Here is a 17,761-nt window from a genome sequence, read left to right as displayed (position 1 = left end):
TGTGAGTGCTGGTGCCAATGATGACAGCCCAAACGCTTGGTCTCCTGCCACACACACAGACCCGAATGAGATTCCAGGCTCCTGGGATCTGCTTGGATCTGCGCTGGCTGCCCCACTCATGTAGGGAGTTAACCAGATGGAACATCTGTGCCTCTCCCTCCGAAATAAATCCTTAAAAAATCAAAGCAAGACAAAAAAACCCACAAAGATGTTACCTTTAAAATTGTGCTTAGAATCTGGTGCAGTAGCCTAGTAACTACAGTCCTCACCTTGCAGGCTCTAGGATCCAATATGGGTGCTGGCTGTGCCTCAGCAGCCCCGCTTCCCATCCAGCTCCCTGCTTGTGGCCTGGGAAAGCAGTCAAGGACGGCCCAGAGCCTTGAGATCCTGCACCCACCTGGGAGACCCACAAGAAGCTCCTGGCTCCTGACTTTGAAACGGTTCAGCTGTGGCCACTGCAGCTGCTTGGGGAAGAAAACGAGCGGACGGAAGATCTTTCGCTCTGTCTCTCCTTCTCTCTGTAAATCTGACTTTCCAATAATAAATAAATATACCAAAAAAAAAAAAAATGTCATGCAGTTTAATCTTTGGATTTTTAAAGATGTTCGAAGCTTTACACAGGTGTAGGAAAATAAACAGATCTTAACCACAAAGGTTGATAAATGTTTCCATCTACAAGGGTGCTTCAACAAGCTTATGGGAACTGGAATCAAAAACTGATTATGGCGGATAAAAGTCTGAAATTGCTGCAGTTTTCTCATGATAAGTACTTTCTGTGAACTTTCCGGAGTGCCTCACACTAGTAGCCGTGTCACCGCTGCCCTGATGGTAGACTTGAAACTACACCTGAAATTCCTACTCGGAAAGGAAGAAAACAGAGATAAGACTCTCTTCCTCTAAATCACAAGATTTTTCTTGCAGTACTTAAATCTTACTTTCATACCTCAAATTCATCTTGAGTACTTTGAACATTGCACCATCTGGCCACGGGTTCAGGCACCACTTCCCAATCTTCACAGACTTGTTTGAGGATATTCACAAAAGTTGACTTTCCCGCAGCTGTAACAACAGGGATGGTCAAGTGAGGCAGGGACCTTGTCAAAGAACAACGTAAAAACGTAAAAAAGCCACCAAGTAGTCACAAACTTTCACAGGATTTATGAGAACAAACAACACAAAAAACAAAAACCCTCAAGACATCCAATTTTCTAAGCTTTTATATTTTTTGTTTGTTTTACAAGAAAACTGAAAATAAGCCCACAGTGGTTAAGCATGTTTGTTGTTACCTGTAGTTTAGCAAAGCTGCGGAATTAAAATCCCCATGAAATTCTAGAGAAGTTATGGCAGGGGAAAAGAAATCTACGCTGACAGCTGAACCGATCCCCCAGGGAGCGCCACACGCGGGCCAATGAGGGTCACTTCATTGGCCGTGTGATTTGGGAAAGCTCGGAATCTCGGGGTCTGCTTCCCCCACACACAGTCCTGCCATGCTCAGGCAGACCTTGGTGCAAACGGCGAATTATCCCGGCAGGGACACACTGCAGCCTCTCCTGTTTCCAGCAGTGTGCTCGCCACTGACTTCACTCCTCCCGGTCAAACAGGCCGTTAAGAAACACCCCCTAAATGAACAGGAAGATGCATCCAGAGACTAGAGTTTTTTGAGTGGGAAACAGTATATTATTATATAACACGAATAAGCTAACAGAAACTATAAAAGAAAACCTGTTTGTGGAACTCTTCCTACAAGCAACAGTCATGCTCTTTCTGCTTCATTTTCATGGCTCCAGGTCTAGTGAATTCTACCAAACTGGAAGGAGGGAGAGAGCGAGGAAGGAGGTGGGGGAGAGAGGCGAGGAGAGAGAGAGATGCCTTACTTTATCTTGACTTTTCTCAGAGGAGTTAAAAAATAGATCACATATAATCAGGACCCATTAAGTTCACTACTTTTTAAATTACCAAAGAATATGTTCCATCTGTACTTGGGATTGTCTTGACCTAGAATCAAGCAGGGTGTGGTGCAGTAATACTAATAACAACCGCGCCCTTTCTATCTTAAGTCACCAAATGTGGCTGCACTGCACATCTATGGTCAACATTTCCCTCCCTTTCCCTCTTTCTATAAGTGTACACAAGTGTGTGTACACATATACATACATGCATAAAGTCTGCAGAAAGTTCATGGAAAAGACACATTTGGAAAAAAAAAGGCTATGCATATAGTTTACATTTTTCGCACCAAAACAAATCTAATTGTTTTGTTTGAAAGACAGAGACCCACAGCTCAAGACACAGTTCCCATCAACAAGTTCACTCCACAAATGCCCACAGTGACTGCGACCGGGCAGCTGATGGTGGCAGATGGGAACTGCACTCAGGTCTCCTACTAGGAGTGGCAGAAACCCCAGGACTTGAGCTGTCACCACTGTCTCCAGGGGTCTGCCCCATCAAGAACTGGGGTTAGGAGCCCACAGTAACAAAAACTAGGGGAGGCAAGCTTCTTACCACCAGGGTAATGCCAGCCTCAAACGTATCTTTTAACTTCATTTTTCTAGGGACTCTGAAGCACCCCGCACACACTCATGAATACACACATGAAACGGCTTTGAATATATGAACTGGAAATGGTTCCTCTTTCTCATAAACAGGATCTAAGAAAAAAAAAAAACTTTCTTTTTACTTCCATAGTTTTATTCAAATCTCAAATCTTACATAAGGCAATAGAAAAAAGCTGAAAGAACTTTGCAGGATCACACTTAGAGGGGCTGGTGTTGTGGCAAAGCAGGTACCACCAAGTGCGATGCCAGCCTGCAGTAACGGGGGCCAGCTCAAGCCCCAGCTGCTCGATTCTGATCAAGCTCCCTGCTGGGGCACCTGGGAAGGCAGAGCCCGACAGCTCAAGTGCTCCTGGCTCCTGACTTGAACCTGGCTCCCCCTCACCACTGCCACCACATGGGCAGTGAACCAGAATGGTTCTCTCCTCTTTTTCTGTGCCTTTCAAATAAACAACCTTTTTTTGTTGTTGTTGTTGAAATCACACACAGAACAGAAAAGGGAGACAGACTACAAATACAAAGGTAGCACAGTGAGAATGGCTGAGCAGCAAAAGAGGTGAGGAAAACTCTTCAGGATTAACTGTTAACTGCTGGATGTCATGGGGAAAACACTGGTGACCAAAACTTCAGGGCAGCGTTAAGATGAGGGCCTGCAGGAAAACACAGTTTCATCACCAAACAGCCACCGAGATAGCTGGAAGACAAAAAGAACACCCAAATAAAACACATTTAAAAAAAAAGATTTATTCATTTATTTTTTACTGAAAAGTCAGATATACAGATAGGAGGAGAGACCGAAAGATTTTCAGTCCAAGCGGCTGCAACAGCCAGGAGCCAGGAACTTCTTCCAGGTCTCCCATTTGAGTGCAGGGTCCCAAGGCGTCCTTGACTGCTTTCCCAGGCCACAGACACAGAGCTGGATGGGAAGCGGGGCTGCCGGGATATGAACCGGCACCCATATGGGATCCTGGTGGTTGCAAGGTGAAGACTTTAGCCACTAGGCTACTATCCCGGGTATTAAATAATGCGTTTTTAAAAATCAGGGATCAGCTAAACTCTGAAAGCACTTCAAACTGATCCTGCTTACATGCCGAAAATTGTCAGTGGTTCATATTTTTAAACAATGAGAGTAGCTACAGCAGAGTCATCCAGTGAGCTGTTGATCAAACTGAGGGGCACTGCTCTAATATTTTTTAAAGTCACAGAAATGAGAGGAATTCCTAAAGCCAAATAAGCATGATGATCCTAAAAGTAATTCCTAAACAGACCGATGATGTATGCAGCAAAGAAGGCCACCAAAAATCGAACCTTGGTAACAGAGAAGATGAGAAAGCCACATGGGTTTAAACCTACAACAAGCAGGGCACGTTCAAACTCAGAGCAGCTGGCATTGCACCGCAGGAGCTGCCAGCATCCCGTACCTGACTATTTCTCTCCGGATCCAGCTTTCTGCCAATGTGCCCGGGCAGGGCCCAAGCCCTCGGGCCCTGCCGCCCACTCGGAAGAGGAGAGCGAAGAGGCTGGAGCTCCTGGAGCTGGGGGCCTCCACCTGCTGCACACTTGGTTGTTAATGGCCATTTGGGAAGTGAGAGATTTGCCTCGCCCTCTCTTTGCCGCACTGACTTTCAAATAAATACATCTTTATCAAAAATAGAGAAATCACAAGATAATCTTCTACAGAGTAACAATCCTGACACTGAAAGCTCCTTTGGATAGGGAAACAGGTAGCAGACACGACCAACAAGTACTAAGCAGCAAGTGATAAAACTTCCCGCTACCTCGCAATACAAACTGCTGTCACACAGAGCTGCAGGACCAGCTACCAACCTTCAGATTCTTCTAGATGCCAGAATCTAGAACTTTTACGCAAAATTCCAAAATGTTAAGTGCTAGCACTAAGTGCTTCTCCAACATCTGGGCAGACCCTCTTTTGCGCAAGCGTAAATTGTTATGCAACTTCTGTCAGTATAATCTGTATGTTTAAAAAAAAAGACACTATTCAATGTATTTCACAAAAATGGGGGTGACACAGTAAGAGGCTATTTCCTGGGCAGGCCTGGGTGCAGCACTGAAGACCTCTGCACCCCACAGGGCAGCGCTGGGCGCGGGCACTGGCCCGTCTGCTCCTTCTGTGTATGAGCACCCTGGCAGCCTATGTGCGCTCAAGGGCTCGGGCCCTTCGCCCACATAGGAGGTGAAACTGAGTTCCTGGCTCCTGGCTTCAGCCTTGCCCAGTTCTGGCTATTGCAGACTTTTTTTTAAGATTTATTTTCATTGCAAAGTCAGATATACATACACAGAGATAGAGAGGGAGAGGAGAAGAGACAAAGAAGATCTTCTGTCTGATGATTCTCTCCCCAGCAGCCGCAACAGCGGGAGCTACACTGATCCAAAGCCAGGAGCCTGGAGCTCTTCCAGGTCTCCCACACGGGTGCAGAATCCCAAGGCTTTGGGCCGTCCTTGACTGTTTCTCCAGGCTACAAGCAGGGAGCTGGATGGGAAGCAGGGCCACCGGGATTAGAATCAGCACCCATATTGGATCCTGGCAAGTTCAAGGTGAGGACTTTAGCCACTAGGCCACCGTGCTGGGCCCTACTGTAGACATTTGAGGAGTGACCCAACAAATGGGAGCACACTGGCTCTCTTTGTCTCTTAGTAAATAAATGATTCTAATTCAGGTGCTAGCAGGGTAAAATGCCCAGGGAAAAGTACGTTCCTAGTTTTGACAGATTGTCTAGCTGGAGTTGAGGAGGGAAGGGGCTGATTCCTGGGCTCCTGGTCCAAGGGGTTTTCCTGAGCTTCGTTTTTAAGGCAGCTTGGTTCATTTTCTCCTGTCTTCATCTGTGCTCTTCCTTACCCAGGAAGTAGCTGTGCAGCAAGCACGCTCCCTGGAAGAACTTGCACTCAGAGGGAACGCCGCTCTTGCTCACTGGCGTCTTAGTCCTGATGCAGCAAAGTAACTTCTTGGCATGTGTTCAGCTTTTTAAAGATGCATGCTTCATGCATCTCCCGGCCTTGCCTTTTTCAAGAAGGAAAAGCATTTGAATATGCTATGGATTAAAAAGTATTTCCTGCACGCATGAGCACCCACTACACAAGCTGCAGTCTTTATTTTTTTATCAAAACAGGAAGCATCAGGTATAGGTTTCCTATAGTAGGAATAAAGAAGAGGGCAAAATGACACGCATGGTGCACTCTGCCTCATCGCGGTTCAGAACAAGTTAGAAACACTCCAAGGTCCCGAAATGCAAACAGAAAAACCGTGACCTAACCGGCCACGGTACTACTCGCAAAAAAAAAAAAGGGGGGGGGGGGTAAGGCAATCGGTAACACGAAGCCATCTCAAAGCACCGGACCCGGACCGACCCTCCCTGACCCGCTGCCAGCGCGTTCTGACAAGCGCCAATTCGTCGGGATGAAGTTTAGACCACTGGCTGTCGGCGGGAAGGGGAGCCGGCTGACCACAAAGGCGCACAAAGGAACTTCGCCAGCGGATAGCTGCGCTCTGTCCTTGAACGGCAGGTCCTAACACGGCACTGCATTCCTCACACCTCACGCCACGAAGGTATGAACACTTACAAGAAAGAATCCAACCACCCCTACCCCCGGGAGCAAAACAGAACAAAAACCCATCCCCCTTTGTGAGTTCCCATCCAGGAAGGCGCAGGGTCCCGAAGGAGCGCCCAACAAAGCCGCCAGGCCGGGCGCTGGGCCAGAGCCCGGAGGGACGCGGACTGGGCGGCAAGCAAGCCCGGGCGACGTGCGCTCCGCCCGGCTGGAGGGCCGAAGCGCCAGCCGCCGCCGCTCCGCGCGCCTTACCGATGTTCCCTTCGATGGAGATCTTTTTGATGCGGCTGCCCTCGGAGCTGGTGGAGGGAGAAGGGCAGCTTCTCTTGGGCGGGGTGGCCATGCTCGGCTGCAGGTGGCCCCGGGTGCGTCGGGCGGGGAAGTGGCCACAGGTGCGCGCTCAGCTCGCGCCGACGCCGCCAAACTCACCCTGACGCGGGATCACCTGCCGGCGGGTCTCCGGGTTTGATTTTGGCGCGAGGCGGCAGCGGCCGACGGGGGCGGGCCAGCCGCGCGGCCCCGCCTTCCCTCCCCCGCCTCAGCCCCGGCTCCCGCCCTGGCCCCTCGCCCTCTCCCGCCTGTGGCGCGGCGCGGGCCCGTGCGTCACGCCGGTCACGCGGCAGCGCGCGTCCATCCGGCGCCGGGGCTGGGCGGGGACTCGGGGAGGACGCCCTGGGCGCGAGGGAGGTGCCTGGTCGGGCTGGGGAGCAGGGTGCCTGAATGTCCTGCTAGCATTGGAACTGAAACGTCGGGACGGCTCCAAGGAGAACAGTCTTTGGGATGGGGGGGATCAAACAGGTGCTGGAGGGAGGCCGTCAGCTCAGAGCTGCTGTGACGCAAAGCAGGCCCTAGTTCTGTTTCCCGGAGGATTTCACTGCCAAGATCCTATCAGGAGCCACAGACAGAGACTGAGGCGAACTTGTTGCGACAAGTGTCTCAAGGTCAATAAGGAAATGTGAGGGGAGTTTCAGAGAGCCAGGCACCAGCCACAGGAGTGCTGTGTTGTAACCCTTACCACACTGGGTGGGGTAGTGTTCAGCATGGCTGGTTCAGATTTCGTATGCCCTACACCTGGCATGGTTAACGACCGGGAATTGTTGCATTACTGCTTGCGCGATAAGTGCCAGCTACATTTTTCATCACTGGAAAGACCTAGTAGACAAGGTATTACCTAACCTGTAAGTTACATCATCGGAACTGCCTACAAAAATAAGGTTGTTTTTCTTCTATTCTCTTGAAACTTGCAGGTATCATTTGTCCTGCAGTGTATCTAAAACTAGAACTAAAAGGGGTACATGGGTTTGGCCCTGTGGTGTAGTAAGCTAGGCCTCTGCCTGTGGCATCGGCTTTCTGTATGGGTGCTGATTTCTGTCCCTGCTGCTCCACTTCCCATGCAGCCCCCCTGCTATGGCTTGGAAAGCGGTGGAGGATGGCCCAAGTTTTGGGGTGCCCTGCACGCTCACAGGAGACCCAGGAAAAGCTCCTGGCTCCGGATAGGCTCAGTTCCATCATTGAAGCTATTTGGGGACTGAACAAGTAGATGGAAGAGGAAAACACCCCAAGGTTTATACTTAAAAAGGCACTTGAATCTCTTACGTGAGGAGTCATATGAAGACCTCCAAAAAGGCAAGAGAAAAACACACACATGACAAAGAACACAACTAGAAAATGGACAGGATTCCAATGGGTGAAAAACGGTTAGCACTGGGGCGCTGTGGGGTAAGCCGCAGCTTGAAATGTCAACCTCCAAACTGGAGTGCAGAGTGGCTTCCCAGCTATTCCATTTCTGATACAGCTCCCTGCTTTGGCCTGGGGAAGCAGTGGAGGGTGGCTCAAGTTCTTGGGCTCCTGCACCTGTAAGAAGTTAGCTCCCAGCTTCGGACTGGCTCTACGCTGACCATCGTAATTTGGGGAGTAAAGCAGCAGATGGCAAATTTCTCTGACTCTCCCCTCTCTAACTCTGCTTTTCAAATAAAATCTTAAGAAAGGGTACAAAATGTAGACTCCATTATCAGAAATAAAGAGCAGAAATTGCTATACAATTCCAAAGGAAAAGCTACAGTGAAAATATCAAGTCTTTCTTCTTTGTAACTTAACTGTATTGTTTTGTTATATTGGTGTGTGTTTTGTTTGTTTACTTAACAGACACAAAATGAGCTTGGCCAGCCACCAGTTCACTCCCAAGTGCATACAAGCCTGGAGACTTAGGGGTCACCACATCAGGGGTGGAACTCTTTAAGCCTTCACCCTTGGTCTGCATTAGCAGGAAGTTAGAGTCTGGAGCTGTTGTCAAGGGCAAGCTGTCTTCCTGTTCCAGCTTCCTGTCACGGCAGACCCTAAGAGGTAACAAGTGATGGCTCAAACAGCTGAGCCCCTGCCACCCATATGGCTGAGTCCTGGCTTCAGGGGTTTTTAGCTTGTTAAGATTTACTTATTTTTATTGGAAAGACAGATATATAGAGGAGGACAAAGAAGATCTTCCTTCCACTGATTCACTCCCCAAATGGACAGAATAGCTGGAGCTGAGCCGATCGGAAGCCAGGAGTTAGAAGTTTCTTTCTGCGTCTCTCACATGGGTGTAGGGTCCCAAGGCTTTGGGTTATCCTTAACTGCTGTCCCAAGCCACAAGCAAGGAGCTGGATTAGAACCAGTGCCCATATGGGATCCCAGCCCATTCAAGGTGCTAGGCTGCAGTGCCGGGCCCATTTTTTTTTTAAAGATTTATTTGTTTTTATTGGAAAGTCAGATATATACAGAGAGGAGTGACAGGGAGATGTTCCTGGCTTCAGTTTTGACCTGTGTGTGTGTTTGGGAAATGAACTGTAAGTCTGGGAGCTCTCTGTCTCCCCTTCTCTGCCTCTGAAAAGCAGTAACAAAATAGTGTGTATATACTGTGTATGTTAAATAAGCACTCTTACCCACTGTAGAAATGTTAGCTACACTAATAGCTTGCAGTAAGAGATGGTACTGTCACACTGAGACGGCGACCATTAGCCTCAAGTTAGGTTTGTACTGAACTCAAGAAAACACCTTCTTTTCTAGGCTTTTTCTGTGAGACTGCAGAAGACAGACACGGCACTCAGCAGTCAAGTCAGGAGAATCTTCCGTCAGTATTTTGGTATAATTAAAGAATGAGCCAGACTCTAGCTGATAACATATAGGCTTATTAAGAAAATTAGCCAATTGAGAAAATGAAAGCAAAGGCAGAAACTGGGCCTGGCACGCTGGCCTTGTGGCTAAAGTCCTTGCATAGCACACCCTGGAATCCCTACAGACACCATTTTGTGTCCCAGCTGCTCCACTTCCCATCCATCTCCCTGCTTGTGGCCTAGGAAAGCAGTGAAGCATAACCCAAAGCCTTGGGACCCTGCAACAGTGTGGGAGACAGGAAGAAGCTCCAAGCTCCTGGCTTTGGATAAGGTCATCTAAGGATGTTGTGGCTGCTTGGGAAGTGAACCAACAGACAGAGGAACTTTCTCTGTGTCTGTCCTCTCTGCAGAACTTTCCAAGAAAAAATAAATCTTAAAAAAAAAAAAAAAGCTTGGGCTCGGCGGCGTGGCCTAGCAGCTAAAGTCCTCGCCTTGAACACCCCGGGATCCCATATGGGCGCCGGTTCTAATCCTGGCAGCTTCCCTTCCCTTCCAGCTCCCTGCTTGTGGCCTGGGAAAGCAGTCGAGGACGGCCTGAAGATTTGGGACCCTGCACCCGCGTGGGAGACCAGGAAGAAGTTCCTGGATCCTGGCTTCGGATCGGCATAGTATCGGCTGTTGCGCTCACTTGGGGAGTGAATCATCGGACGGAAGATCTTCCTCTCTGTCTCTCCTCTCTGTATAAGTGACTTTCCAATAAATAAATCAATCTTGAAAAAAAAGCTTAAGAATGTTAATAAGAATATGCTCAATGAAGCAGTAAATATTACATATATATATATATATATATGCTGAAATTGTAAGAAGCCTTGAGGGTCTACCCCTGCGACTCTCTCAATTGCCTAGAAAACAAAACTCATAAAAACAAGAACGGGGAGTCAGGGTGCTTCAAACTAACCTACTCCAGAGCACAGGAACCATCAGATGCGTAAAGTTCAAAAAAGTAAATAAATGGATATATTGAAAATAGCATTTTAAGTTTGTCAAATCCTCAAGGGAGTAATTAGGTAGAATCTTTATGCTGACCGGAAAATTCTATACTCCAGACAATTCTATATAAGGAATTGACAATTTACAGTAAGTACAACAGGCAATGTGTGAAGCAAACTTATCAGAATGTGACTGACTGTACCATACAAGTTTATGAGAGAGCTTCGTAAAGTCCACAGAAATCGAACAATATACTTTAACTCCATTTTCTTCAGTAACTGTTTTGAAGCCCCTTGTAATTATTTTCAGAACGGCAGGGTGCTGCTGAAGCATGTGAAGGTCACAGGGCATGGACTAGCCTTGGACACGAAAGCCCCTCTATCGTTAGCGGCTCTGGTAGTTACAGGCTCTACTATCAGAAACCGGTCAAGTGCAAGGTCCCAGCAAAGTCCTCGAAGGTAAAAAACATTAAACAGCCATTCTCTGCCCATCTCTAAAACATGTCTTTTCTTCTGGAATTGGTATCAGGCTAAAAGATTCTTGAATAGTGTTTAATATTCCCTGATCTATAATGAAGACAAAACAGCTTGCTGGAGAAGTGAATAAATAATTCATTATTCTGCTAAATATTCTTATTGTAATTTATATGATAGAAAACAAACAAATATAAGCATTTGTTTCACCTTCAGGCATATCAGGGTTTTTAAACTCTAGTCCAATGACTTGTACAATTTCTGAACTTTGGCTTTCTGACACATAACACTCTGAGATACTATCTTCCAGGGTTATGAACATTATATAAAATAATCAAAATAACACCCAACAAATTCAAAATGTTCAGCATACTCTGTACACAAATATTGCCCTTGGAACAAACTTAGTGTGAGAGTACCTAGAGTAAGGAGAAAGATGCAGTCAGGATTCATGGCCAAACATAACTATTTATTCATTATTTCTTATAAACATTCAGTTTGTTCCTTAAAAAAAACTATAATTTAAATATCCCATCACATACAAGTCTCTATACATTATTTACATTTTTCAAATAAAACATTGTATAAATTTTCTGACATTCAATATCCCCTTTAGAACAAAATGATGTAGCAAGCTCTGATCAATAATAACTACAACTTGCATAATCTTGGCACAGTTTACCATGCAGCGCCCATATTTCCTATTTTAGACCATTTTATCCCTTCCCTCTCTTCCTCGAGGACTGGATCCTGTCTGGAAATATTCTCTTAGACACCTGCACAATGTCAATGTTGCTTTTCTGCGTCCATCCAGCCCCCAGCACCGACAGCACCCTATGTTTTTGTCTTCAGAAGCGATCTCCTTCACGCTTTGGGTGTTCTCTTGTTCACTGTATTCTCAGTCTAGATTACTGTTCCTGTTGATAATTTTAGGTAACACTTAAATACGTAGGAAAAACTCAAATAGAACAAAGTATTTCCTACAAAGATCGGTGCCCTCGCCACCTGATTATATATGTACAAAAATAAGAGATACAATTTAGTGGCTATAAAAAACCATTTTCCCTAAAAATAGTCATTTCTGCAGAACAATTTAAGGATAAAAATGTTCTTAAAATGAAAACACACTCATCTATTTTACAATTGAAACAACTGAGTATTGAAACAAAATGAAAACTTGTGCAAAAATGTAAAAAAAAATCTACCTAATTTAATATTAATATGAAAGAATATTAAATAATAAAAAGTATTACTCTATATCATTAATAATCTGCTTCAGTGACATCATTTAAAGGAAACTATCGGCTGAAACCTGTGTACTCCAGAATCACCAACAATGAAAACTTGTTTTCCAAGGTGTCTGTGTGTGCCTGCACACCTGTGTGTGCGTCAGCTGGGGGGAGAGGGCTCAGGAAAAGCGGTACGAACGGCCAGTGATTTTACTATCTTTCTATGTACTACAGTTCTCAAATATATTCTACATGAGGAAAAGCAAATCTACATTTGAAAAACTGCGAGTACCCAGTATTTTGTTCTGTTTTCTTTTGTCAAATGTAATTTGTTCAGGTACAAATGGCAAATATGCAACATCTGTGTGATTAGTTCAGCAGATTTGTAAAAATTCAAACCATCTGCCTTCAGAATTGTTTCATACTCAGACTTTTCCAGTAGATCTTAAAACAGCTTTACCTCCAAAGTTTTATTTTCTCATGAACAACTAAGCTGACAGCTCAACAAATGACTCCTATGATAAATCTTATCAGGAAAAATTCTTAGCATTTAATTACTTTAGGAGTGGTCCTTAAAGTGTACAGCTGTGTTTCTAAGAATAGGTCAAGTCTCAGTATACCAGATAAGTTTCAATAAATAAAGTCACATTTCCAAATTACAATTATACCTCTGCCCCCATATCTTTTTAAAGGACATTCAAAAATTCAACATATACATGAAATTATTATAATTGTAAATATTTTGTGACACGTAAGCTTAAAACTCAGCATAACACAAAGCATCCGATTTTTGTTAGTCTTTAATAAAGTAAAACTGCTTATGTGACAGAAAACATGCTTCAAAAAAAGCATGAAAGTCAAGTGCTTAAAATTCTCTTAAACTATTTCTATCTTAAATATTGGATCCATTCTTCCGTATTAGAAATTCGATCAAAATTACTATAGCAGCCAATATGAGATTCAACAGTTTTCAGGGTAAGAAACAAAACAGGAAACAATTTTTGGAGAAAAACAATGGTTTTAAAAAATGATTTAACTGTAAGTAGACAGAATTTTTTAAAGTAAAATTTATACATCTAAATGATGCTGTGTACTGCAAGATAGTGATCTCGGAAACCACTCCTCACATGTCCCGTCCTGCACATTCAGAGTGTGTCACTTTCTTTCAAACTTCCCTTACGGTGCAGATCTCCAGGCACAGCCAGTTAGTGTGGGGATTAAGATAGGTCACATTAAGCCACCCAGCAAGCTTTCAGTGCAACGACAATGGTGAAACTCACTTCCTTTGACAGTCACAAACTGATTTGTGTGACATGTTCAAAATAAACTCCCAGAAGCACTGCACTTCTGCGTGTTCATCAACTACTGGTTATTCTCCACTGCACACAGACGCCAGCGCGTCCTGGCACAGCTGGAGCAGGGAGTGCTCCCGGCAACCTACGATCAGCTCTTACTAGGATGCGGGGGTATGACACAAGCATTTTAAAAGGAAATTCTATCATTCGGATCATTAAAACCTCTCTCAGAAAGGTAAGAGTATAAAAGAAAATCTATATTTCCATTTTCCCATAAGCAAGGAAAATAATACAAAAAGAATGGAATCTGCTGATTGTATTTGTAAAATATCCACATCATCTCTACTTCCTGTAGTGCTTCACCATTCTCAGACGCCAGACAGTAACTCCGTCTGAGACATACTACACTAACCCTACCTTACCCCACCTAACTCATTTTATGCTGACCATTTATAAGCTACAGCTGACTAACCGGCAAGGCCCAATGAAACAGCAATCTAAAACCTTTCAAGATAAATTGGGCTGCAAAGCCACCAGCTAACTGACACACGCTTACTGCTTTAGTGCATTCTAATGTGGTTTTTATGGAAAATGGAATAGTCAAATCAAGGGAGGGAAGCCAGCAGCAGCTTTTACTGCTAACTCTAAGATTTCCACTGTTGTCAATTTCTCCTCAACACTGCCACTTCATCATTTAAAATAATGACTAAAATGTGTTTCATAACTTAACTGATGCATCCAGACAATAAAACTACGTTAATTTGCTTCTGTATGTTTGATGCTTTTTTCAAAGGATGAGAAAGCTAGCCTCTGCTTTATATCTATGTAAAAAGAGAAGGAAGGAAAAGAATTATGTTGGTTATTTATAAATTAAAGCAAAAGAAATGAAGCAACTCCAATCAACACCTAAAAGCATGTTCTGTTCTAAAACCTGACTTTCTTATTTTATAAAACAAGAGCCTCTTACTAATTCCCCTAGGAACCCAACGATCGTAACTACCTTTCTAGTAAACCAGCTCCTTCCTGCGTGTTCTGATGTTCTGACGTTTCCACACCGGTTGCCTTGTAACACGGGGGACAACGGGAGGCCTCTCCACTTCCCTTCCATTCACACACACCTCCTCACTTCCCGACTCAGAAGCAGGCACCTGAGATTCTGGCACAGTGAAAACCAACTCCTATCTACATGGACTCGGACAGTAAATCCTATTAAAGCATTAATTTATAGAAACAGCTTCCTATTTTACAGTGTATTAATGAATAAGGCTTAAAAGAGCAAGAACAATCTCTGACTTGGCTATCGCAGCCTCTATTTACGAGGTCTGTAAGAAGCACTGCTTTAAGGGAGACTCAGTAATCACAGCTTCATTTTCCTAGATAGGTGGGACTAAAATTGCCTGACACCCAATGTCATTTCTCAGTCGACCCATACTGGTTGATATCTATCTGAACACTAACAGGTCTGAGAAATCAGCTAGCTCTCAGTGAAGTTTATGAAAAAGCACGATCAGTAAAAGTCCAAGATACCTGTTTCTGCCAGTCTCTCCTGAAATGTCCTCTGGTACTTGGCAAGTGCCTGCTACACGTAAAGTGGAGAAAAAGGCAGTTCCTAGTGGTCATCACTTTAATGGTATTAAATTCTATCACTGCTCTGTTGATGACAAAAAGACTGATTTCATTGTAGATGTTTTGGAACTAAGTGCCTTATATGCTCTCAGAGCACGCATTGCTGGTGCGCAGGGGAGAGGCAGTTTCTCTAACTGAAAGGACATGTGTTTCTTACTGAAAGCAGATTTGCTGTAAGTGACAAAAATAAAACTAGAAGCCAGAAACGGGTATTTCTCAAGAATAAAACAAGTGAAAACTTAGTATTTCTTTCATTCTAAAAGCTAACTTTCTTGACTTGTTACTTATGGAAATAATTCACTATGGAGGTACAGCATTTTTATTGTTTGATATCACTGCAAAGAAAAGACTTCTCACAGTGGAAACAGCAGGAGTCAGAAAGCTTCAAACTGAGCCTATAATAAGCAAAGAAGGTACTGTATCATTTAAAAATGATAGGCAAAAGACCAGCTCCATTCACTGAATGGAAATGCTGAAAAGGTATCGATTTCTCCCATCTTAAAGTTCTATGCTTAATATCTGTACTTAAAATTAGTAATTTATTTGTAACTTCTCATGGAAGTTGATTCCTCACAGGAAGCCTCTAAGACTTTGCTTATTTTTTACCTACTTTTTAAAAAATCTTCACACCATTCTTTTTTCAAGGGTTTTAAGCCAGGGCTTTCTAGAACTTGACTCCCTATACTCAACCCCACCCCTCATTACCCACAAAACTAACCACCTCCCTCACAAAACACACTCTCTCATCCCCTCCTATTCAAAGTAGAAAGGGATTCTGCAGATTTATGGCTCATTTGGCAATTGCTAAGAAACCTCACAGTTCAGTATCAACTCTGAAGATGGCAATTTTATATATAACCTGAATTGTTACACCTACAGTGCAGTAAAAAGAAGCGAAAATGTAAAATGTATTACATTTCAACATCCTCAAGTTTCAATATCACAGATATCAACAGATGGAAAAGACCTGCTTGTAGAACTTTTAGGTATTTGTTGAGCAGACTCTACTACTGTCAATATAAAAAATAATTAAGAAATATTGTGGGGGTTTTTTTTTATGTTCTACATGCACACCTTTACAAATTATGTTTCTTCAATGTAGTAAAAGCTGGAGATCACCAATGTAGGTCAGCTATGGCTTTTGTCACAGGTGTTTTATAGCATGCACACAGAGTGCCCTGGGTATTATCCTACCATGGCTTCAAGCCCTGTTCAGTTCTGTGTCTGTGCTTTGCACTTCGGACGTGAGCCTGCCAAGGCACTTAAAAATAAAAGTCTTATGGGGACTTGAAAAATGGGCCACAATTTACACAATACAGAACCCCATCTGCCAGCATGTCAATCAATAAGTGTTTTCTTTTAGCAAGGAATATTGCAAAAATATTTCCCAAGTAATCAAAATTAATTTTTAAAAAAGCTACACCAATAAAACACAATTTATCCCTATCAAAAGTACAGAGAATGTTTCTTGGCTTCCTCTATCAATAAAATAAGGTTTCAAAGATAAAAAATTAAAAAAAAAAAAAAAAAACAACCAGGAACCCACACAAGCCCCCAAACCAAAGACAGAACAATGTAGATAAAAACACAGCATAACCAGGACCCAAATACACTGCACACAGCTTCATTTCAGGAACATTCAAGCTTGTATCCTTTTATCTGTCCTTTGAGGTGAGTTTTTCAATCAGTTCTTGGAGTGGTGCGAGTTCTCTTCTATCAATAAGGTTGAATTCCTATGCACGATAAAAACAAAAATGGCAATAATTAAAACAGCATAACATTATTAAAGCGCAGCACCAATAGCATTTGTTGGAAATTTGTGTTTGAAGTAAAAAATAAAAAAGCTTTGATTTCTTTTTTCTATTATTTTAGCTCTATGGACAAATCGTTTAACACTCCTGATTTTGTTTAATAACATCTACTATTAGGATAAATGCCCCAATCTCATAAAACTACTGGGAGACTATCTGTGACGATGATGTTAAGCACTTCTTGTAAGGCCTTCCGCAACACAGTGCACCTGGGAGTTGCTGCTTTTTAATGAAAAGACTAGCCAGCATACTGCTTAAATACGTACAAAGTCAGCCAAAGAGGGATCAAAACCTCTAGCTTCATAGGTAAATATAAGTATTATATGCTAATAAGACCAGGTTATAAACACATGTATCTGCAGGCTATCAAAAGATGTGATCTGAGAAACACATAAACAAGACAGAGTTCACCAATGATACAATCCTGTAAAGAAGAAATGAAAAAGCTTGGATTTAACTTACGCATTTTGAGCAGTTCTACTCCCATCATTTGAAAATTCACTTCTGAACATACTTTTCTCTCAACTTCTAGTTCACAGCTAATAAATGGAAACTGCCTCTACATCCATTTTTCTGTCATGGTGAGGCCTTTTCAGCTACCAATTTAATCCTTTATTAAGATCTGTTAGGTGTTACGTAAGTAAGTAACCAGAATCATTGGGAGGCATTCAGTTGTAGGCTTGCCTTGAAGATTTCTGAGCCAAGAATGTAGATGGAAACACACCACATGACTAAATTATTAATATTTTACATTTAGCTAACATGTTATGAAACTGAACACATTCCATTCGCCTACCTGGACAAATATACCTACCTTCACAGTACCAGGAAAGCAGGTTCATATTTAGAATTCCAAGACTCCTAAGTTATGACCCAAGGGGAGTCAATGGTCCTGATGAACCAGGTTCCTAGCCTTCCAAAAGCCTCTGGGCTCTTCTCACCTCCTAGGTCCTACACCTCAAAGGGCCACTTGCTGGCTGGCACACATGGCGTATGTTTGCATACCCTCATGAACAGCAGCCACGGGCTATCCCTCAGTTCTACCTTCCAAAGAATGGATACACAGGAAAGGGCCATGGAGACCCTGGACATACAGCTGGATATGGGCAGAGAACTTTGGGGTCTCAGA

The 17,761-nt window shown here is 43.6% G+C and overlaps 2 protein-coding genes across 6 annotated transcripts in view; both read right to left on the bottom strand.

The window, feature by feature from the left end:
• The window catches only part of DCK (deoxycytidine kinase), a 60,437-nt gene extending 53,851 nt beyond the window's left edge, over positions 1-6,586 (bottom strand). For all 3 annotated transcript variants that reach the window (XR_005882342.1, XR_005882343.1, XM_040966903.1), the window contains exons 1-2: positions 6,372-6,586; positions 944-1,059 (exon numbers count right to left, since the gene is read on the bottom strand). Coding sequence is in view for 1 of the 3 variants with exons in the window: in XM_040966903.1 (XP_040822837.1) it covers positions 944-1,059; positions 6,372-6,462 (207 nt within the window). In the remaining 2 variants the exon portion in view is untranslated. The remainder of the gene's footprint in view (positions 1-943; positions 1,060-6,371) is intronic.
• A 4,668-nt stretch (positions 6,587-11,254) lies between these two features.
• Positions 11,255-17,761, bottom strand: part of MOB1B (MOB kinase activator 1B) — a 64,718-nt gene continuing 58,211 nt past the window's right edge. For all 3 annotated transcript variants that reach the window (XM_040967418.1, XM_040967419.1, XM_040967420.1), the window contains exon 6: positions 11,255-16,554. In XM_040967418.1, coding sequence (XP_040823352.1) covers positions 16,477-16,554 — 78 coding nt within the window. In that variant the 3' untranslated portion in view covers positions 11,255-16,476. The remainder of the gene's footprint in view (positions 16,555-17,761) is intronic.

Source organism: Ochotona curzoniae, unplaced genomic scaffold, assembly GCF_017591425.1.
Source record: "Ochotona curzoniae isolate NIBS_2020 unplaced genomic scaffold, NIBS_Ocur_1.0 scaffold_4506, whole genome shotgun sequence".
Classification (NCBI taxonomy): domain Eukaryota; kingdom Metazoa; phylum Chordata; class Mammalia; order Lagomorpha; family Ochotonidae; genus Ochotona; species Ochotona curzoniae.
The sequence above is the reverse complement of the archived record's forward strand: the minus strand, read 5'-3'. Positions and strand labels throughout refer to the sequence as shown.